The sequence below is a fragment of the Amyelois transitella genome, chromosome 19, assembly GCF_032362555.1.
Source record: "Amyelois transitella isolate CPQ chromosome 19, ilAmyTran1.1, whole genome shotgun sequence".
NCBI classification, from domain to species: Eukaryota; Metazoa; Arthropoda; class Insecta; order Lepidoptera; family Pyralidae; genus Amyelois; species Amyelois transitella.
Window position 1 is genome coordinate 8,857,010 of NC_083522.1, and position 24,491 is coordinate 8,881,500.

At 36.3% G+C, this 24,491-nt stretch overlaps 1 protein-coding gene across 1 annotated transcript in view; it reads right to left on the bottom strand.

Moving 5' to 3' along the window:
• LOC106136427 (zwei Ig domain protein zig-8) overlaps nucleotides 1-24,491 on the bottom strand; it is a 110,831-nt gene that overhangs the window by 24,049 nt on the left and 62,291 nt on the right. Inside the window, exons 4-5 of the mRNA XM_060949710.1 lie at nucleotides 6,171-6,268; nucleotides 2,087-2,271 (exon numbers count right to left, since the gene is read on the bottom strand). Coding sequence (XP_060805693.1) covers nucleotides 2,087-2,271; nucleotides 6,171-6,228 — 243 coding nt within the window. The 5' untranslated portion in view covers nucleotides 6,229-6,268. The remainder of the gene's footprint in view (nucleotides 1-2,086; nucleotides 2,272-6,170; nucleotides 6,269-24,491) is intronic.

Here is a 24,491-nt window from a genome sequence, read left to right on the forward strand (position 1 = left end):
ATAGGTATATTTATTTAGTTTAACCCCACATATAGTTCTCTGTCAGACCCAATGATTGACTTATAGATAATCTATAAGTCAATCATTGGGTCTGACAGAGAACTATATGTGGGGTTAAACTTATGACAGATAACTATACTTCTACCATTAAGACCGCCAGTTGTGCTATTATACTCGTACATTTGTATTTTGTACAATAAAGTTTATATAAATAAAACGTTACAGCTGTCACAAAAAATACACAGATTAATTTTATAAGTAGGACAACAAGAAATGACCGCATTTTCAATTTCTTTTGAACATGTCGCTTATGCTGCCTGGGGCATACTGAATAGATGATGGAATATGGATTACAATGCGGCTCCTGTGAATGAGCCGGAGATTGGATAGGATTGTCCACAGAGCTCAGATCGAAGCGAAGCCTTCTTTGTTTGCTCTGTGGAGGTTTCAGATGTAGATGACAGAATGACTTGACGAACGAAATGTTTAGTGAAAAGTCAGATTATTGATACATACATACATATGTTCACGTCTATATCCCTTGCGGGGTAGACAGAGCCAACAGTCTTGAAAGGACTGAATGGCCACGTTCAGCTATTTGGCTTAATGATAGAATTGAGATTCAAATAGTGACAGGTTGCTAGCCCATCGCCTAAAAAAGAATCCCAAGTTTGTAAGCATATCCCTTAGTCGCCTTTTACGACATCCAAGGAAAAGAGATGGAGTGGTCCTATTCTTTTTTGTATTGGTGCCGGGAACCACACGGCACATTATTGATACATACATAATAATCACGTCTTTATCCCTTTTAGGGTTGACAGAGCCAATAGTTTCACAAAGGCTGAAAGGCCACGTTCAGCTGTTAGGCTTACTGATGGAATTGAGATCCAAATAGAGACAAAGATAGCGAGGTAGTCAGAGCCAACAATCTTAAAAAGACTGATGGGCCACGTTCAGCTGTTTGGCTTTATGATAGAATTGAGATTCAAATAGTGACAGGTTGCTAGCCCATCGCCTAAAAGAAGAATCTCTAGTTTATAAGCCTATCCCTTAGTCGCCTATTACGACATCCATGGGAATGAAACGGAGTGGACCTGTTCTTTTTTATTGGTGCCAGGAACTACACGGTTATAAATAGTATAAATATCTATTCTTAAACTCACATAGTACGGTACAAAATAACTCTTCCCTATAAATAATTTTCATTTAATTCAGAATTCACGTGCTACAAATTCCTGTTTCAAGAATTCCCGAATTGATACAGCTTTTGTTTAAGATATTAAATACACCATTTATACTAAAGCAAATCAGCAGAAGCCTAAATATTTGGGAGTTTCTTAGATTACGGTTTTAATTATTATGAATTCTTTTGTAAGATTTCTAGCTAAATTAATTAGTATCCGATTACAGATTAATTGAGGGTGGAATCAAATTTAAGGAATGTTGATAAAATAATAACTAATGCCTGCTTTTATTTTATTAAAAGAAAAGTATTTTATGTTTTACTCTCCGAATATATTTCAGCATAAAAATCAGATAAGATTTTCAATTCGTCTCTATGTTTACAAGCGATTACTCTGTAATTTATTATGAACTGATCTTAATTATATATATCCATACATACATCTGCGTCAAAATTTAAATCCCACTTTTTCCGTTCTCAAATGAATGTAACCTCCTCTTAACCTACAGCCAACATTGATAAGAAAAAAGAGAAAAGCCGCGTCTAGCTGCTTGGTTTAAGATGGAATTGAGATTCAAATAGCGACAGGTTACTAGCAAATCGCGTACAAGAATAATCCCAAGTTTATTCAAGCCTTTCCCTCAGTCGCCTTTTACGACATCCATGGGAAATATATAGAGTGGTCCTATTCAAAAGTGATGAAAACCACACCCCACTTTAAAAAAGGCGTGACTTTATGAATGTGAACACCTTGTATCTTATGGAAAGAGGTAGTCTCTGCCTATCCTTCCGGGAAAGAGGCTTCATTTTATGTAAGTATGTACGTACCTATCTTATTACTTACTGTCTGTTGTGTTGCCTTATAAATAAATAAAATAAAATAAAATAAAATATAATACTCACCGTTCTGTTCCCGAGATCATGGACTCTGCAGTTCAGCTGAGCGGTCTTCCCCACCAGCGCCGTGATGTTCTTGGAGTACGCCACATCGAAGTGTGGCCCCCTCTGCGTCAGGCCGAGGTCGACGTCGGAGTAGTCTATCTCCGGTACGGCATCAGCCCCGAGGCCGTTTGTGTTATCTGTGCAACCTAAAAATAAAAGACAATATTATATATTTTACTAGCGACCCGCCCCGGCTTCGCACGGGTGCAAAATTATAAATGTTATTATACATAAAAACCTTCCTCTTGAATCACTCTACCTGTTACAAAAAACCGCATCAAAATCCGTTGCGTAATTTTAAAAGATTTAAGCATACAGACAAACAGACTAAAATAGCGACTTTGTTTTATACTATGTAGTGATTCCAACACTTGCTTTTAAATTCCAGAAAAAAGTAATCTGTGAAGGTCTGTTCTTTGTGCCAAATTTCGTAGAAACCATACATATATAGGTATATACATATAGTCACGTCCATATCCCTTGCGGGGTAGACAGAGCCAACAGTCTTGTAAAGACTGATAGGCCACGTTCAGCTGTTTGGCTTGATGATAGAATTGAGATTCAAATGTATATCACAATACAAATCAAAATGACATTTTGTTGCGATAAACCGTACCTACATTTCATAGATTTTTATTCAGAGCGGCGACTGAAACGTGGTACGTTCAAAAATGGAAATAAAAAAATACAACGGATATGAAATATTTCTAATAAAACAATGAAGCGCAAGAGTATTTGATGTGAATACCAATATTTTCGATTGAATTAGATCCGGGAGGCGAAATGCACTGAATATTTTTCAAATTATTCAGCGACTAATTCATACATGCATAAATCACGACTCTTTCCCGGAGGGCTATGCAGAGACCACATCTTTCCACTCGCCACGATCTCTGCATACTTCCTTCGCTTCATCCACATTCATGCAAGTTCGTCAGTTTCGGGTACTCTTGACCAGACCTTTTGCTAGAACGTCTCCGATTTGATCAAGGTACTTTCGCCTAGGCCTTCCCACTTCCCTTATATTTATTTTTGACAAGTCATATACTAAAATTTCGCATTTAGGCAATATTAACTAGGTTTTTTTTTACTTTAATGAAAAGTTTCATGGATATCGTTCAGCAGTTTTGACGTGAAACACGAACGTACAAACAATTATAAATGTGAAACATACTGTCAGATTTATAATATCTTTAAATTAAGAAGAGGGAAGGAAGTGCACAGACACTCGCTTGATCAGGTATTAATTGTGCTTTAGCTTTTACCACAGTGTAAAAAGTATGTAGCTTTTACATATTGTATTTCATTTTGTTACTTTCATTTATTTAGTTTATTTAGGTTTTTACACAAAGCTACTCCCATCTGACCTCCGTAACCTTTGCAGAGGAACCTAAGCCGTAATAAATCCCAGAAGTAACCCGTATAGGATCATATGATTACACATCTAGTTGCCTGAATGTGCAGGTTTCCTCACGATGTTTTCCCTCGCCGTAAGAACATCGGTTAGTTAGCAAACTAATGTACATAGCCTTTAATTTTCAATACATTCTTCATAAAATTTATTTAGTCAATGTCCGTGTTGAAATTTCTATGATTGTATTGTACGGCGCCATTTCCGCTTCGCTTGTCGCTACGCGCATCACAATGGCCCTACCCTACAACAATACACGACATATTGACATAAAGCCGTGTGGAGAATATAACATTATTCTAATAAAATTTGGATTTATTTATCCAAATATTACAAAATATTCACAACAGCTTCGTCAACATCAAGGTAATACAAAATAGAAACAATCACCAAACAAACAAATACATTTAATCAAAAATACCACCCCGGACTGCACCCGGCTCAAAAGTACCCATTAAACTTGCCGCATTCCCTCTTTGGATAGCTATGGAGAGCCTTTTTTTCTAATAAAATAGTGTGTTTAGTTAAATATGTTAAACGTTATTTATGCACTCGCCATACCGCTCCAAAATTCATCTTTCCTCTCATGGGTCTACTGGAAGAGATTGCTTTTGAAATAAGTAGCACCTTTGTACTAGACTTACTGTAATAAATGCTCCTGTTTATAATTTTGTGTATATTAATAAATAAATAAATAAAATATTTATTTGCTTTAATTTTTTTCATTTCAGAATACGATAGAAAATATTAGTTTTAGTTCATTTGTAAAAAATAGATTTTAAAATCTACTGCACAGATTCTGATAATATTTGGCACAGAGACAGGCAAAACTTTCCGCAGTTTCGAAGGCTAGTTTTTCTGGAAATTTCCATGGGATTATAGACTCCACGCAAAAATAAGCAGTAAACAAAAATATGTTAACAATTTTTTTATTACCTATCGTTAATATTAGTTTGATTCGGTAGAACTTACGTTAAAAGATATTACTTTCCATAACATCTCGTATTCTAAAATTCTTTTTAGAATCCATTATTCGTATTCACTCCATTCCTCCATCAAATATGATTTTACATGAGAAAAGAGCTGAAATATTAAGGGTCTTTTTTAAGATTCTGTGAATGCAGCTTTATCCTGATACTTTTTCATCAAACACAGAAAATCCGCGGGTGAAAGTTAATGTAAGCAGCTTTGATTAAAGTGGACCGTAATTTAGGGGATTTGAACATACAGATATATATAGACATCTACGCCGCAGTATTTAGGGCTTAGTCTCAAGTATTAATTCTACGCAGAAAAATCGTGTTACATAAAAATTCCACTGTGTATTAAAACAATTTTTAACGAATTCAATTTTTTTTTGTTGCCAGTATTGTGCTGGTGTCAGTTATTTAATTTATCAAAGGAAATAATATTAAAATACTTAATCTATTAATTTGAATTATATTTTAAGCTATTTTTAAACATAGGAGCAAAATTAAAACGTTTTAGTTTTAATTTTGCTTATGTTTAAAAATTGGTTGGTTTTTATAAAAAAACAGATGATTACTAACTAAAATAAAATTTACAAATTTTACAGTCTCTTATAGTATCAACATGCGGGAGTGTGCCCAGAAGGCTGGCAGCATTGCCATTTTGAATGGCAATGCTGATTCTCCGATCATATAATATACATACATACATACATAAAATCACGCCTCTTTCCCGGAGGGGTAGGCAGAGACTACCTCTTTCCACTTGCCACGATCTCTGCATACTTCTTTCGCTTCGTCCACATTCATAACTCTCTTCATAATATATATTAAAATAATATAAATATATACTAGCTGTCCTGCCAAAAGTTGTTTTGCCATATAAATAATTTCTAGTTAAAAAAAACCGTTAAGGGTGGACAACCCTTATCACTAAGTGGGATGAAAAATAGATGTTGGCCGATTCTCAGACCTACTCAATATGCTCACAAAATTTTATGAGAATCGGTCAAGCCGTCTCGGAGGAGTACGGGCACGAACATTGTGACACGAGAATTTTATATATCTATAAGACTAGGGAATGCCGTCGTCTCTTGTTCCAGAAAAAAAAATTAGACACTTTTTTAAGTCGTCACAAGTTGTCTTATATTATTTCGATGACTATAGAAGATTTTTTGTATTGGTGCCGTGTGGTTCCCGCGCACCAATACAAAAAAGAATAGGACACTCCATCTCTTTCCCATGGATGTCGTAAAAGGCGACTAAGGGATAGGCTTACAAACTTGGGATTCTTCTTTAGGCGATGGGCTAGCAACTTGTCACTATTTGAATCCCATATGTATGTATGTATGTGTAGCGGGAGCGATGATTCGGCTCGACCGCTACCAAAGGGAAGATCTTCCGCCAGGCTGGTGTTATGCCTGGGTAACCGCGGCTGCGACGATGTTGTGTCGGAGGTTGTATATATGCTCCAATCCATGAAATCTTTGAAATCGCGATTTAGATTCTTCGGTGCTATTGGTTGAGCGCGTCAATTTCTTCGCGATGATTGACCGTAGTTGTTTGATTGGATGTTGTGACGAGTGGCGTAGAGATGTCGCCACATACATATGTATGTACTATAGAAGAAACATACCTGTGCGTATGTACTATAGAAGAAACATACCTGTGCGGCTGACCAGTGCCAGGGCGCCGAGTGCACTAAACAGCAACGCGACAGACATAGCTACTTCATGCCCAGCATAGTCCGCTCATCAGCTTCATCTGGGGACAATAGATGTAAACATTTTAGCGAAATCATCACACACACATACATACATATAGTCACATTTATATTCCTTGCGGAGGAGAGACAGAACGAACAGTTTTGTAAAGACTGAAAGGCCACGTTCAGCTGCAAGGCTTCATGATGGATTTAAGATTCAAGTGGCAAGTTGCTAGCCTATCTCCTACAAGAGGAATCACAAGTTTATAAGCCTGTTCCTTAGTCGTCTTTTACGACATCCATGGAAAAGATATGGATTGGTTATATTCTAACATTCCGAAAACCTCACGTCCTTATCCCGTACGGGGTAGAGCCGACAGTCTCGCAAAGAATGAAGGGTTTTAAGTCAACCTTGTATTGAAAAAAAAATTATAGGGTCAATCTACATAACAGACAATCTAGGCAATCAAAATGCATGGTCCTACCTAGGTATTTGCGGTCCAATTACCTAAATCACGAAACTGGCAATTACCAATGCAATTAACTATCTTTTGTATCAGATGCTTTGTTACGTACAATGGTCTGCCTGAACTTGTGCAAGCTAATCACATCCTTAACAAACGTCACACGACATCAACCAATCAGAGCGAGAATAACATATGTATAGACGACGTGCTCATCCAATAGCAGCGCAAAGTCTGTCGCGACTTCTCGAACGTTATATGGCCACTAGCTAATCAGAGGTCGTATGCTAAATCGCGATATCATTGATTTCACGGAATGAAGAATTTTTATTTTTCTTTTAAATATTTATTTATTCCAAAAACAAATATTACATCATTGTAGTTGATTGGAGCCTTCTTTTAAGCTTTACGCCTATGTCAGAAAACCCTGCTCTTCCATTAACTAGGTTTACAATTTAGAATGAATATAGAATAGAAAAGAATAGATTTATTTATAAAATTGGATACAAGATATCACTTATTGACGACACATCACTTAAATATAATCATAACTACTACCGCTTCCAAAGCACATGACAATGTGTAGAAGAAGCGGCGGAACAAACTACACTGCAGCATAATAATGGGAATCAAATTTACAAATATAGATCTCTTAAATCTTAACCGTGGACGAATGCACATTGTCTACATTAAAAAACATGAATGAATGAATGAAAACATCGTCTGAATCGCGGTTTTACAAACACCATCTTGTCGGAAGATCTTTCCTTTGTGGAGGTCGGGCCCAAACTATCGCTCCCGCTACATATTGTTATATTACTTTTCCTGGGCATCATTAGAATGAAAATTTCCAGAAATAGTCCCTTGTAAGTATAGGTTATCTCGGTATTAAATTTCATGGAAATTGAGTTATGGAAAACAGTACAGTCAACAGCACATCAACCCAACCAAATTCACTGTTCAAAGTTCGCCTCTATTATCGCGTCATGGAGTTCTATACTGGGTAATTTTTATGCAGTTAACTGTACATACTCGTACAAAATAAAAAGATTTCTCTAATATTATTTATTAGGTGTTGTTAGGGTTCAGTTTTACATACTATAGGAAGAATAAATTTATGAGCGTTACGAAGAGAGAAAAGATAATAATAAGACCATTCGAAAATGGAACTTAATACATTAATTTAAAACACTAAATCTTTAAATATAAACCTCCGTTTTTCACAATGTATTAAAAAAACGAATTTCTATTGATTTTGTACATCTTGGTTAACTTAAATAAGTTGAACTAAGTCCAAAATTTACAATTTAACAAGTAATTTGACCTTGAACAGAATACCTAAGAACCTTTCTGTAAACTCGGGTAAACTAATTTGAAGCGAATGTTTTTTCCAGTTGCCAAATTAATCAAGAACTCCCAACTCATCAGGACCTTGGGCTCGCAACATTAATCTGAGACTTGACGAATTATCATCGTTAGTCCGATCTAGAACATAAATCATAGGACAAGTTACGCAATTATTGTGATAAATATCAGGATCCCATCTTACAAGACCGTTTGGTCTGCCCATCGTTTATGTGGGTCACATAGACTTTTACGCACAAAAGTACTAGATTAAACAATTTTGCAGGCAACTAGATGTGTAACCAAAAAGGGTCAGGTCAAAAGTACCCGAAACCGCCGAGCTTGCATTAAGAGAGTTATGAATGTGGATGAAGCGAAGGAAGTATGCAGAGATCGTGGCAAGTGGAAAGAGGTAGTCTCTGCCTCCGGGAAAGAGGCGTGATTTTATGTATGTATGTATGTATGTAGATGTGTAACCATGTACGGATTTAGGTTCCCTTATAAAGGCCATGTGGGAGTCGCTTCGTGTATAAAAATATAAGACCTGCAAATATATACATACATATAGTCACTGCTGTATCCCTTGCGGGGTAGACAGAGTCAACAGTCTTGAAAAGACTGATAGGCCTCGTACAGTTTTTTGGCTCTATGATAGAATTGAGATTCAAATAGTGACAGGTTGCTAGCCCATCGCCTAAAAGAAGAATCCTAAGTTTATAAACCCTTAGTCGCCTTTTATGATACCTATCCATGAGGAAAGAGAAGAAGCTATTCTTTTTTTTTTAATTGGTGCCGGGATTCACACGGCATAAACCACCACGGCCGGCAGAAAGGAAAAATACTATTTTGCCTTGTGGTTTTAAACTAGTTTAAGAACAGCTCAACTTTCCCCGAGGATATGAAAGAGGCGGCTAAGTAATAAGCACTTTCACTTAACGGCCAAAGCTCATAAATGCCAGAAGAATGCTTAAGTACTCTTCAAAATAAGTTTAGTTCCTCTCTGCTTCTTTATTTTTAGTGGTGTTATGCTTTGTAGCAAGAGACCTTATTTAGGCAACTAATTTTTGATCACATCGCCTCTAACAGGTTCAGGATAGATCGAAAAAGTTAGGTTTTAGGAAAATAACACGCCCGTTGATGGCAATACTGAAAACAAGGCAGTGTTTTTCTTTAGTCAACTCCTGACATTATATAAGTAAGGAGTGGTCTTATTGTACTCTGCTACAACTTCACAGTTTAGACATTTTACTTCCATTTAAGATCAAAAAACAAATACATATATGTACCTATGTATGTTTTGATCTTTATCACGTTTTAATCCCGTGCGGAGTAAACAGAGCAAACAGTATCCAAAATACTAAAAGGCCACGTTTAGCTTTGAGATTCAAATAGTGACAGGTTGCTTGCACATCGCCTAAAAGTAAAACCCCAAGTTAATTAACTTTTCCTTTGATTGACTCTTAAAATCTGCACGAGACTCGAAGCAGCCGGCACACACTATATTTGCAGCAAAAAAAAAAACCAGCTGATCCAGTATTGTAAGTATATGCAGGTCAATGATATTGTAGTTTACTTAATGAACTTATATTGACCCCTTGGCTGCCTTCCAGCTTGAACTCTGTTGATGGGTTAAAAACTTTCATGTAAGTGAAATAGCGGGGCGCACTTATAGCATGTTGTACTCTTCGGAAAATAGGGCTTTGAAATGTTGGAAGAATTTCTTTGAATCAATTTCGTTGTGTTTTGACATCGGGCAATTCGTTTGCGCTAACATAAAATCGAACAAGTCTTTAGTTTTTTTTTTTATATTTGTTATTTACTGTGGTTTTTCCTGACTAAATTTAGTTGCGATAGAATTTACTTAAATTGTAGTTCTAAAGGTACAGACTTATTTTCTATTCTGACTTTTAAGATGCAATTAAAACTAAACTCGTCGCTATAACGAATCGCTCCGTACTAAACGTGACTTACCCAGACGCCAAGATACATAAATATAGTCACGTCTACATCCCTAGCGGGGTCAACAGAACCAATGGTCTCGGAAAGTCTGATAGGCCACGTTCAGCTATTTGGCTTAATGATAGAATTGAGATTCAAATAGTGCCGGGTTACTACCCCATCGCCTAAAAGAAGAAGAGATGGAGTGGTCCTACTCTTTTTCTATTGGTGCCGGAAACCACACGGCACAGCAGTTTTGAAACTCATTATCAACAAATCATAGCCACGTAGCACAAAACAATGGATTCATCATTGCGACCTCGCAAGCCGGTACTTTGGCAGCTAGATATCTTGATTAAACAATGAGACGGCTCAAAGTCGACATTTTCCAATAAAACTTGTCCGCCTTTGTAGAAAGACGCTGTTTCTGATCGCTACAGCGGAATTGGGTCTTTGGCACTCGTATAGACTAGTTCCTATTGTATTTCTACAAGCTATGACGAATCTGATTTGTTAGTGAATGCATTTGTTTTTTTTGGAACTAACTTTAAACCGTGGCTACGCTCGAGTGAAATTATTAAAAAAAAAATTGAAACGAAATCTAACAAAAAAAAAACGAGGAATTTAGCACAACTTACAAAAAGCATCGAATTAAGCGTCATCAACAAAATGAAACAAAGTTAGCGCCACGCTCAGCTGTGTGGCTTAATAATAGAATTGAGATTCAAATAGTGACAGGTTGCTAGCCCATCGCCTATAAAAGAAATACATGTTTATAAGGCTATCCCTTAGTCGCCTTTTACGACATCCATTGGAAAGAGATGACCTGTCGCAATTTGCATCTCAATTCTATCATTAAGCCAAACAGCTAAATGGGGCCGTTCAGTCTCTTTAAGAATGTTGGCTGCGTCTACCCCGCAAGGGATATATAAGTCATTAAATGTTCGTATGTATGTTTTGTTTTTATTATGACTGAAAACGGGACAGAGATAGTTTCTACTGGGGCAGGATTTAAAAAAGGCGTGTTCTATAAACCTTCTTTTTAAATAATCGTTCGTCAAATTCTAATAGCGTCAGAGCTTTTATATTTAATCGAATAACCATTTAATCGAAGAATACTCGATATTTCCTCAAACTCTTGTAAGACCTAGATAAAAGGCTAGACATTTGAACGGAACCTAGTCTTCTGATTGCGCCCGACACTCCAACTATTCGATTAAATTTACCCGTCAATAGTATTCCAATTTTCTTTTCCATACAATGAATGGACATGAATTGAATTTTCTCTCGATTTTTGTATTGAAATGTCCGGGAGCTATTAATCTTAATGCCTTACTTAGCTGTTTAAGACGAGTTTAGAAGCTCGAAGTGGATCGGTTTTCTTTACAAAGACCACCAAAAGGGCTCGTCAAAGCCTTTTATAACGATGGCCGAAGATCAAACTGTAATTACAAAATAAATTACTTCGGACGAAACATGTTCTGAATAAGTGTCTGTAATTTTTAGATGAAGCTTGTTGTTGCTCATAATTCATTGGTACTTTTTAATAATACTCTGTTGAGAAATTAGAGAGCCGTGTGGTTTACGGCACTTTAGAATAGACCCACTGTGTATCTCTTCATTGGTATCGTTAAAAACGACTAAGGGATCAAGGTCAAGGGTCAAGAGTACCCGAAACCGCCGAGCTTGCATGAAGAGAGTTATGAATGTGGATGAAGCAAAGGAAGTATGCAGAGATCTCTCTGCCTACCCCTCCGGGAAATAGGCGTGATTTTATGTATGTATGTACTTTGGCACATAGTAAAATTCGACGTATGTATATTTATTTAGGCACATCGGCTACCTACCAAAGGGCTGGATGTAACGAAATTATTTCACGGCTCCGATAAGGGTCCGTAATAAAATACTAAAAATACGAGGTAGATATTTCGTTTGATACCTCATTATCCGTCGAATGTGCAAAAGAAAAAATACGTGATATTATAATACGACAGGTTATAAAGAAGTTCGAGGTTTTCATGAATACATACATACATATACATACACACATACACATGGTCACGTCTATATCCCTTGCGGGGTAGACAGAGCCAACAGTCTTGAAAAGACTGAATGGCCACGTTCAGCTATTTGGCTTAATTATAGAATTGAGATTCAAATAGTGACAGGTTGCTAGCCCATCGCCTCAAAGAAGAATCCCAAGTTTATAAGCCTTTCCCTTAGTCGCCTTTTACGACATCCATGGGAAAGAGATGGAGTGGTCCTATCCTTTTTTGTAATGGTGCCGGGAACCACACGGCATATTATCATGTATATTATCCCTTGCGAAGTGGACAGAGCCGATAGTCTCAAAAATACTGGTTTAAAAATAAATCACGTGGATAAATGATGGAATTGATATTAAAATAGTGAAAGGCTGCTAGCCCATCGCCTGTAAGAAGAATCCTAAGTTTATTAGCCTTTCCCTTAGTCGCTATTTACGACATCCATGAGAGAATAATGAATGCTACTCGTATTATAAATACGTTAATGAGTAAGAATTCAATTTCAATATGTAACATTCACTTATTGTGTAAATCAAATACATGAACAATTTTAAAAAACATACATACATTCATATAGACATAATCTATATACCTTGTGGGGTAGACAGAGCCAACAATATGGCTACAAATGGGATTGCGATTCAATAGTGACAGGTTGCTAGCAAATCACCTACAAAAGGAATACCAAGTTTATAAGCTTATAATCCCTTAGTCGCCATTAATGACATACATTCAAAACGTTTTGTTAATTTCACAATACGAGTAAAAAGCTTTTAAAAAACATCATTTTAAAAGTAGATTAATTTGAATTGGTAATTTTATTCCGTCCTAATTATTTTATATCAACCCAATTTTAATGCTAACGAGAGTTTTACGTAAAACCTTTTTCTTGTATTCATTAAGCAAACTGTAGGCGGTAAATATCCTTGTCTTATTTATAACCGACTACCGAAAAAAGGGTGGTAATGTTTGTAAAGTCTTTAAAAAACATCTTCAAAATATATGTGTTTAAATGCCTTAAAATAACAAACACATGTACTTATATTAAATCATGAAAACATTACCCTCTCTTGCGTCGCGCAGTCGGATTAAAATATACTATACATATTACCCAAAATAAATGAAAGCAAGTTGACTAAACAAATATATGAGGAGAGTGTGGAGGGAAATGTCGGAGTGGGAAGGCTTAGACTAACATATATTGATCAAATTAAGGACGCCCTGGTAAAAGGTCAGGTCAGGAGTACCCGAAACCGCCGAGTTTGCTTAAAGAAAGGAAATGAATGAAGTTGAAGCGAAAGAAGTATGCAGAGATCGTGGTAAGTGGAAAAATGTTGTCTCTGCCTACCCCTCCAAGAAAATGGCGTATTTTTATGATGAATTTAACGTATGAAATACCCCAAATCGTTAAGTACATTTTAATATATTAGTAAGGAACTTAAGTTATAACTCGTAAGTAAACGGCGCTAACAACTTACATACATACATATGGTCACGTCTATATCCCTTGCAGGGTAGACCGAGCCAATGGTCTTGAAAAGACTGAATGGCCACGTTCAGCTATTTGGCTTAATGATAGAATTGAGATTCAAATAGTGACAGGTTGCTAGCCCATCGCCTAAAAAGGAATCCCAAGTTTCTAAGCCTAACAACTTCGCTAACAACGCTAACAACTTTCACAAAAAAAAACATATATTGTTTGGAATCTGCCCACAAATATATCGTCGGATCCCTCCAATCCAACAAAGTGGGTGGAATATAATAAATGAAATTTATAGCTGCCATATAATATATACGGTATAAGTTTTCGCGGTCATAAGTTTGTCGTAGTACCTACCAATAGTTTCTGAGATAAATTGCGATGCATCACGGAAAAAACGACAAAAACTTTGAGTTGAATAAACTGTTACAGATTCGATTTATATTGCGAGGAATTATTATAATTTTACTATGAACGTGATTCCTGCTAGTATTTGGAAAATTATTCATCCTTGAGGGCTTCAATGATGCCCGAAAATAACTACATATTCCACGCGGACGAAGTCGCGGGCACACCTAGTTAAATCATAAAAGCCATCCTACAGCTGAAGGTGCCTGTTTTTTCTTCTTCAAGACCGTTGGCTCTGTCAACCCCGCAAGGAATGATGGAATATATTTATTTATTTATTATATATTTTACATACATACATACATACATACATATAATCACGTCTATATCCCTTGCGGGGAAGTCAGGGCTAACAGTCCTGAAGAGACTGACAGGCCACGTTCAGCTGTTTGGCTTTATGATGGAATTGACATTTAAATAGTGACAGGTTGTTAGCCTGTCGCCTAAAGGTAGAATCCCAAGTTTATAATTCAATCCCGGTACCAATAGGATAAGTATAGGACATGACAAGCGCAGAATATAAATATCACAATCGGGACCCATTGAAATTATACGGGGCTTCGGATTGGTTAAAATGAATGGGTCCCGACTGTAGATGGTGTGAATCGCACATATTTCGTTTTACGGCGAACTAAGTCGCGGGAAATAAAGATAAAGTTATCCTATCCCATAGAGCTATGAACGACACGACACCTCGTCTGCGATTGTAATAGAATGAGATCAATTTAAAACTTTTTAAACTCACAACAGGACAGTTTGGAAAGCAAATTAGTGAAAAGGCGTACGTACCAACTTTCGGCATTATTGACTTCGAATTTTTTTTATATTCACTTAAAATTTTCTTAAGTCTGTTTTTCGTCGTTCATATATACTATACGATGAATTATAACTTAAGAGTCTGTTGTCTTTTGATAAAATTAAAAAAAAATAGACCAATGTGTAGGTGATCTTTAATACATTTTTTTTGTGTATGGAGCCGGGAACCACAAGGCACTCGCACCATCCGCATTCATCACTTTTTTGCAAACTCTTCAAACCAAAGAGTTAGCATTAAAAAGTGGAGGTGTATAGTGCGAATGTGTCATGTCATATATACATACATAAAAGTGACAGGTTTATAGCCCATCGACTAAAAAAGAATCCCAAGTTTATAAGCCTATCCCTTAGTCGCCTTTTACGACATCCATGGGAAAGAGATGGAGTGGTCCTATTATTTTTTGTATTGGTGCCGGGAACCACACGGCACACAAGTACAGTAACTCTTAAGTATATTGTTACAAAACAAACTATACTTACAACGGTCAATTTCGAGATTAGGATGTTCTGTTTAACTTTTGTGTTAGCTCCGCATCAAAGTCCCCTTTGTCGCAAGCTACAATAGGCTTAATGTCTTCTGTATTAAAGGTTATATAAGCTTGGACATTATTTTGATTAACTACTCAACTATCAACCACTGTTTTGAAGCTTTTGTCTTAGCGATACAAACAAGGGATGGTAGCTATTGATAGTGTAAATGGAATTTCTTATCATTACCGTTTTTTAGATTAAAGGTTGAACACGTAAAACTTGTCTCGTCTAAAATAGTTTATGAAAAAGTAGCTACAGACGAAATGATAGGTTCGAATTTTGGTAAGAAAAAAAATTAAAGATACCAACAAACCTTCTATATACATACATACCTACATATAGTCACGTCTATATCCCTTGCGGAGTAAACAGAGCCAACAGTCTCCAAAAGACTAAAAGGCCACGTTTAACTGTATGGTTTATTGATGGGATTGAGATTAAAATAGTGACAGGTTGCTAGCCCATAGTCTACAAGAAGAATCCCGAGTTTATAAAATACATACATATATACATATGGTCACGTCTATATCCCTTGCGGGGTAGACAGAGCCAACAGTCTCGAATAGACTGAATGGCCACGTTCAGCTATTTGACTTAATGATAGATTCGACATCCATGGGTATTGATATTGGTTCTATAATAAAATGACGAAAACCACACGGCATTCAACAAGGACTTTTATGATAATATTATTCAGATAAGAATTAAAATTAATCAACAAAAACTGTTTTTATATTATTTCTTTTTTATTCCCGACATGGCATGTCATCATTAACCCATTATGCAAAGCGAAAACCAAAGAAATGCAAGTAAATTTATTCCCAGCAATAAATAAAAAGTAGGTCAACAGAAACTCTTCAATCGGAAATGTTTTTCAATTATATTTCGAACTTTAAGCTCGAAAAAATACTATTATCAAAGAAAATTTGCGATTCTTGATTGCCTATAACTCTATGATGAAATTCTAGTTCCAGCGATAGAAATTTTATTGGCCGATGGGATGAGAAAATTTGAGTTATTCTTTTTTTTCAAATATTGCAACACACTGGATGGTAATATTCTATTTTTAAATAAGTTTTTGCCCGGAACCAGAGTCTTATTTAACTGTACGGCTTAGTAACGGAATCGACAATCAAATGGTGACAGATTGCTTGCCCAACCCAATCCATTCCCATGGATGTCGTAAAAGGCGAATAAGGGATAGGCTTATAAACTTGTGATTCTTCTTTTAAGCAATGGGCTAGCAACCTGTCTCAGTAAGTCTAAGTTAATTTACTGGGGCGACGTCACACTCCACCGACCAATCGCACCAAATACAACCTCCATCACCACCAACTCGTTCCCTTGATGGCCTTTTACAATTTCCACGGGAAAAGAGTTTGAATTATTTTCATTAATTCATTTATTCATATAATCAAATTATACCTACATTTTATGAATGAATGAATAAAATAATCAAATTATAGATTTGATTATATGAATTATCATTAATTATAATTTAATTTGCGGGGTAGACAGAGCCGGCAGTATTGAAAGACTGCATCATTTAGCCAAAACTTGGTTAAATATGTACACCTAAAAAGATTTAAGCGCAATGGCTTTTATGTTTTTGCTCTGTAATCGCCTTTTACGACATCTGCAGACGTAACTAATGCAGACAAAGCAATAGGAAAAAATTAGTACCCTATAAAAAGTCTTCATATATCTCATTAACGCTCTGCAAAAGAAACTCTAGAATAATTTTTCCTTAATTATGTCATGAAAAGTTAGAGAATTAGCTCCCCGCCTAATTATGTAAGTGCCACTTTCCTTAGAGTGAGTATCAGTAAATAGAACGCTACTAAGCTCTTGATCTATGATTTAAAAATTTTTTTTATTTTGTTTTTATTTATTATTTTTTTTTATTCGGGACAAATTACACTGATTGATTTAGCGTCGAAGTAAGTTCGGGACTTGTGTTACGAGATACTAACTCAACGATACTATATTATATAATAAATACTTATATAGATAAACATCCAAGACCCAGGCCAATCAGAAAAAGTTCTTTTCTCATCATGCCCTGGCCGGGATTCGAACCCGGGACCCCCGGTGTCACAGACAAGCGTATTACCGCTGCGCCACAGAGGCCGTCAAATGGATACGTAATATAAAAAAAATATTACTTTTTACCTTGTTAGATTATATCTTACATCTCCCTTATTTTTAATTTCAGAAAATAGAACTTTAAATCATGTTTAAATTCTGACCCGCGCTCTACATACATACATACATACCGTCACGTCTATATCCCTTGCGGGGTAGACAGAGCCAACAGTCTTGAAAAGACTGAATGGCCACGTTCAGCTATTTGGCTTAACGATAGAATTGAGATTCAACTAGTGACAGGTTGCTAGCCCATCGCCTAAAAAAGAATCCCAAGTTTGTAAGCCTATCCCTTAGTCGCCTTTACGATATCCACGGGAAAGAGATGGAGTGGTCCCATTCTTTTTTGTATTGGTGCCGGGAACCACACGGCACTGCCAGGTGCTCCCAGGTGATCAAAGTGGAATAAATCATCTTAAGTTTCCTTCCATTGTAGTAGAAGGCGACTAAGAACATAGCCAAATTAATCTACTACGTAAATCATGTTTTTACACGAAGCGACTCATGTCAGACGTCCCGGATGATTATCTTTACAGATCTGAATAGGCACCCTTTTGGGTAAAGACATATATCGCTTCCCTTACTCTTAGAAACCCACCTTTTCAAGGGTCCCGTAAACCTGAATAGGAAAAATACTCGTATATAATATTTCTTCCATTACAACCGAAGGAATATTATGATTTATTTAGACATCCGAAAACCTACACTCAGGCGAGCGCACAACCTCATTTGACAATCACATTTGTTATGAAACCGGAATAATAAATGTACATAACAAGATTACGGTTACGAAGCGAAAATCTTTATCTATGCGCGAGTTGAAATTTACGATAAAAAAAAAGAATATTCCAATGGGATAACGTAATATTTCGGTGAAATATAGGTAACTTAATGTATACAGATTTTATTTATTATATATTCATTTAAACTTGTGCATAAAATACTGATGTAAAACACAATAGGCGGACTATACTATCGATAACACTGTGGCGAAATCTCTGCGTCACAAGTCACAAAAATAAAAAATAGAATCACGCGACGCTATCAGTCATAAACAGCCAAAAAACCTAAATCGCGTCAGCAAAGATTTCACGGATTGGAGCTATATATACAACCTCCGACACAACATCGTCTGTCGCGCGGTTCCCCAAGCATCACACCAGCCTGGCGGAAGATCTTCCCTTTGGTGGCGGTCGAGCCGATTCATCGCTCCCGCTACAACACTAAACAATCGATTTAGAATCGATGTCATCGGCTGATGTGGCACCTTGATAGATAGAGATGCACAACTAAACCCTTGGTCTCCTTTAACGACATCCCTGAGTAAGAGATGGAGTGGTCCTTTTCTAATTGCCGGGACCACGTTGCTTCTGGAACTAATACCAGGTGGAAGAAGAAGAAACAGTTTATAGAAAGAAAGAAAACCGTCTGAATGCAGTTTCAAACTCCAAAGATTGTTCGAATAGGTAAAAAGTAAAGTAAAAGTAAAAAGAATTTATTCAAAGAACACCATAACAAAAAGACAAAAAGGAAACAAAAATATGTACAAAAATAAACATGTAGTATGGTGCTCCCGAAAGGGTACCCCCTCAGCATAATGCTGGCTGTAAACTATATGCTACATGCTATGCTAGGTAAGGAGTTCGGTTATAATGCGTGTGGTGCAAAAAGGCACAGGTTCGAATCCCACGGCCATGTACCAATGACTATTTTCGAATTTATGTTCATTAGTTTGAGTACTAACCCATGCTCTAACGGTGCGGGATATTATCGTGAGGAAACCTGCACATTCAGGTAACTGGATGTGGAAACATACATACATAACATCACGCCTCTTTCCCGGAGGGGTAGGCAGAGACTACCTCTTTCCACTTGCCACGATCTCTGCATACTTCCTTCGTTTCATCCACATTCATAACTCTCTTCATGCAAGCTCGGCGGTTTCGGGTACTATATTATGTACTACATTATGTATATTATAATATGTGGAAACATGACCCGTCCAATACGGGTTAGGTTCCCCTGCAAAGGTTGCGGAGGTCTGGCGAGAGTCGCTTTGTGTAGTAATCTGACTTTACCAATCTGGGAGCCATGGTCAAAGGCATAACCCTAGCTCCTCTCCAGAGAGGATGCAACCAGGACTAAAGCCAGGAGGAAGAAGAAGCAGTTTCAAACTCTATAAAGAAGGTAGTGACAGTACCAAGTGTGTGAGTTTAGTACTTTATAGAATTAGGCATTGGAGCTCCAGCAAGCTATAATTTGGTTACCCGTCGTCGGCGGGAATAAAATTTAATTTCCTTCAACTTGAGTCTTAACAAGGGCAAATGGAAAACTTGGATATACATCACTTAACCCCCACTTTCAGTAACTTTGCCGATGATTTAACTTATTTAAGTTTACAGAAACGTCTATGTCCCTTACGAGGTAGACAAAGCCAACAGTCATTGAAAAACTGAAAGGGCACGTTCAGCTGTTTAGCTTAATGATAGAATTGAGATAATAATAGTGACAGGTAGCTAGCCCATCGCCTAAAAGAGGAATCTCAATTATATAAGCCTATCCCTTAATCGCCTTTTACGTCATCCGTGGGATAGAGATGGAGTGGTCCTATTAATTTATCTTTGTTATAAGTTTTTGTGTTATAAGTTATTTTATAATTTAGAAAAATTAATAAGTTTTTATTGTCCTGGATTTAAACCCGGTTGCGTCACTCACAGGATAGGGACCCAGGGTCCGCCAATGTCCACGTTCTTACGTATTAGGTAACTATATAATAACTATATTTTAATCACACTATTCTAAACAATCTATTCTATGTTTTAATTAATATTGTGAAGTTGACGTTGAAGAAAATGCTGCAGTGCAGTTTGTTACCGCTTCTTCTGCACTGACGCCTTGGAAGCGGCAGTTAACTTAGTTTTAAGTAATTTATTTGACGTCAACCAATGTTGTAAAACCATAAGTTTTGACAATTATTAATTTATTTAATTTATTTATTTATTTATTTATTTCATCAAAACTTATCCTATCATTACAGTCATAAAAACCAATGCGATAGACAAAGCAACTTATACATTAAATTCTTACACAATATTAACAATTATAACATAGAACAAATATCGTAGTTCTTGTAAACTCGTTCAGAGAACAATGGAAAATATCTATTCTCCCAGCTATTTCGTTGAGAGTGGCCAGTGCCCGAGTCAGCGGGGCGCTCCGCAGCAGTCCCGTACGAGACGCCGGTACCAACAACAACGAATTAAGCGATATACATATAGTATCCTATAGTAATGAATAAAAAATTTTGAATTTTGAATTTTTCACTGCAGATTTTGTTTGCGGTTCTTATAATTTCCTAATATTATTAAGTTACATACATACATACAACAGATGGACATAACGAAGCATTATACACTCCGCTCTTGTCATTAGGCTTCGGAAAAAGACAGAGTAAGAGATAGAAAAATACACTCACCGATCAAAAACTCGGAAAATGTAGATTCTTCTTAAACTAATCTGGGCCTCTATCTATCCCATTGGGAATAAAGACAATAAAGGACAGTTAAAAAAAAACAGATTTTTGGTTTACGAAAAATAAAGAAAAATGTATGGCAAATTTTTCTTCAGCGGTTAACCCATCACATTATACGCGGTGCAACTTCCAAGTAGAGAAGCTTAAAACAAGTTTTCTAGAAATTACAGCGCAATTTGAATATCGCTTAAAATATAGCCTGAAAAATATCTAGGCAAAGTTTTGGGGCTATTATTTCAGAATATTCTAGAATTCCCAGCGGAGCGTTGCGCTATGAAAGTGTTCGCGCAGTCGCTGGGAAAAATGTGTAATACGTTTGAAAAACTGTCATGTCTACCCGCTTAAAAAAGAGGTTCTCAATTTTGCTTGGTACTTATTTTTAACTTGGTCCGTACCTCTGGAGTTTTGAAATAAATACATACGAATATTATATATTTATCCTTTACGGAGTAGACATAATCAGTATTCTCAAAAAGACTTTGAATAACATACATACGTATGGTCACGTCTATACTTGTGTGGTAAAAGATCGACAGATGATTTAATAAACATACATAAATCCATACATAAAATCACGCCTTTTTCCCGGAGGGGAAGGCTGAGACTACATCTTTCCACTTGCTACGATCTCTGCATTCTTCTTTCGCTTCATCCACATTCAAAACCCTCGTCATGCAAGCTCGGCGGTTTCGGGTGCCTACTCTTAACCTGACCCTTTGCCAGGACTTCCTTAATTTTCTCAAGGTACGTTCGTCTAGGCCTTCCTACTCTTTTTCCTTCCACACTCTCCTTGTATAGTCAACCTGCTAAATTGAAAATGTTATTATTTAACATAAAATAATAATAATAATAAATTTATTTATGCAAGTGACCATTGACTCATTTTTGTTAGTAACAATAAACTTATCCTAAATTAGAAAGTAATAATATTTTAAGCACACGACAGTTAAGTTCGCACAACTCCTGCCGAGGTTGTGCAACAATAATTTTGAAATCTTACAGTCCAGCCTGCTTGCTATCATGACTATGATGGCGTTGGAGCTGTCCCGCAACCTGCGTTTCCGCATAGTTGCGTAGAAGCAATCTACCCTCGCCTTAGCAAACATTCCCGATGCGCTACAGTACCTGGGCGGCCCCGTCAAGACCCTGAAAGCGTTGTTAAACTGGACTCTAAGGGTGTCATACGAAGCGCGCGAACAATTAACCCATAAGCTACAAGTGTAAAAAGTACGTAAGTCACGTCTATATCCCTTGCGGGGTAGACAGAGCCAACAGTCTTGCAAAGACTGAATGGTCACGTTCAGCTATTTGGCTTAATGATAGAATTGAGATTCAAATCGTGACAGGTTTCTAGCCCATCGCCTAGAAATGAATCCCAAGTTTGTAAGCCTATCCCTTAGTCGCCTTTTACGACATCCACGGGAAAGAGATGGAGTGGTCTTATTCTTTTTTGTATTGGTGCCCCACGAAACAACGAAAGAACGTAGTCTTTACAGGTAATGAACAACGTGAGAACCTACGAGCCTAGATGTTCGCCCTAACCGACAGCGCTCTGCGTTCCCGCTCATAATAAAGAAAAAAAAAATCCTGAACCTCATCATTCCTATACCATAAAGTCACAGCGAGCCGCATAAATTCTAAATCCATTCAAGTATTTTATCTCTTCGTTAGCCAGTGGGTAACTTGACAGCGTAATTTACGGACCTTTAACAGTCCTGATTTGTAGGCGTTTATTAAGTTGAATTATATGGATGACGTCAAGCTTCCCAGTCGAGATTAATATAATTTCAAAGACAACAAGGAAATTGGCTTACTGAACCATTTTTATGCTATTATTTTTAATCTTGAAGGACAAATCCGAATTTCTGAAATGTCTTTTAAGATTGGCGTTTCACTGACACATTTTTTAATGTATTTTAAGGAAACTCTTGAATTTTGTATTTTTTTTTTTATTATGTTAAATGCATTCTTCTGCTTATGGTATATTTTTTTCAATTTTTCTCACAAAAAGTCTGTCAAACTTATTCTTTTAAGTATGTCGATCTGTCTATATGTCTAAGTGTATCGAGTGCTTCTAGTTAAAACAAACGTTTAGTTTTTCACTAGGTCATAAATATTTTTGACATAGGTAACTCTAAAATTTAGTTAAAAGTGAACATTACTATGCAAAAATGTTTGAGTATGGTACTTGTATGTTGAAAAAAACGAAGTTGTGATTCGGTTCGAATCCCGGTCAGGGCATGATGAGAAAAGAACACTTTCTGATTGGCTTAGGTCTTGGATTTTTATCAATATAAGTATTTCTTATAAAATATAGCATCGTTGAGTTACTATCTCGTAACACAAGTCTCGAACTTACTTCGAGGCTAACTCAATCAGTGTAATTTCTTTCGTGTATACTTATATTTGTTATTTATTTATACATTCATTCATTTAAAAATATATTACAAAATAATATTTTAATTAAACAAAATTAAAGATTGTTCGTAACGATGGAGAACTTCATAATTAAATGCACTGTTACTTGCAAATGCAATATTTTCAAAGAAAATTCCACGAACATTTTTATAAACAAAGCCGATGCTTACATGTTTTATCGAGTATTAGAAGAATCGTATACAGATAAATCAAAAAAGAAAATTAATACGCTCACAGCGAACGAAAACCAAGAAAAACTGTAATGACTTGGCTGCCTTAGCGGCTCAGAAATTCTATGAAGCTTTATTTTCCTTTAATAGCTTATTTAACGATCATACAGATAGAAAAAAAAGTTTTTACTTCTCCTAGATACATACATACATATAGTCACGTCTGTATCCCTTGCGGGGTAGACAACAGTCTTGAAAGTACTGAAAGGCCACGTTCAGCTGTATGGCTTCATGATGTAATTGAGATTCAAATAGTGACAGGTTGTTAGCCCATCGTCTACAAGAGGAATCACAAGTTTATAAGCCCATCCCTCCCCAACAGTTAGTTATTTTGTTGAAAATCAGCTGTGTGGTCAATTTTTCTCTCCTCGAGGATGCCATAAAAACCGATGAATGGAAAATAATTTTACAATAAGACTTACATCAATATTGGTGTTTACATACATATTAATTCGTTAAGCTAGCGACCACAGGACTAATAATTAAATCATTTATTTATATACATCAAGGAAAATAATAAGAATAGAATTTAAACTAAAGATTTTACACTTATTCCCAGAGAAATTTCTTCCAGTAGTCCCACAGAAAACGGAAAGAAGGCATGTTTACATAATCAATAACATAAAGTTACTGACATTTATAAACCTTATACATATTATCATAAAATTGTTTTTTTTTTTTATGATAATTTTCGTACAAATGTTAATATTCCATCCTAAATTCGAATTCCAATATCCATCTGAAAATTATTATTAGCCCTGGAATTAATCGAAGCTCACTTAATTTCCCAAATGAATTCTGTGAGAGCTTTAATTTTTTTTTTTGAGAGGTAGATAGATGGTAGGTCACCGCAATTTTTGTATACACAGACATTTATAGACAAACACGTCTTTATCTTTAACAGACTGAAAGTAGGCCATGTTCAGTTATA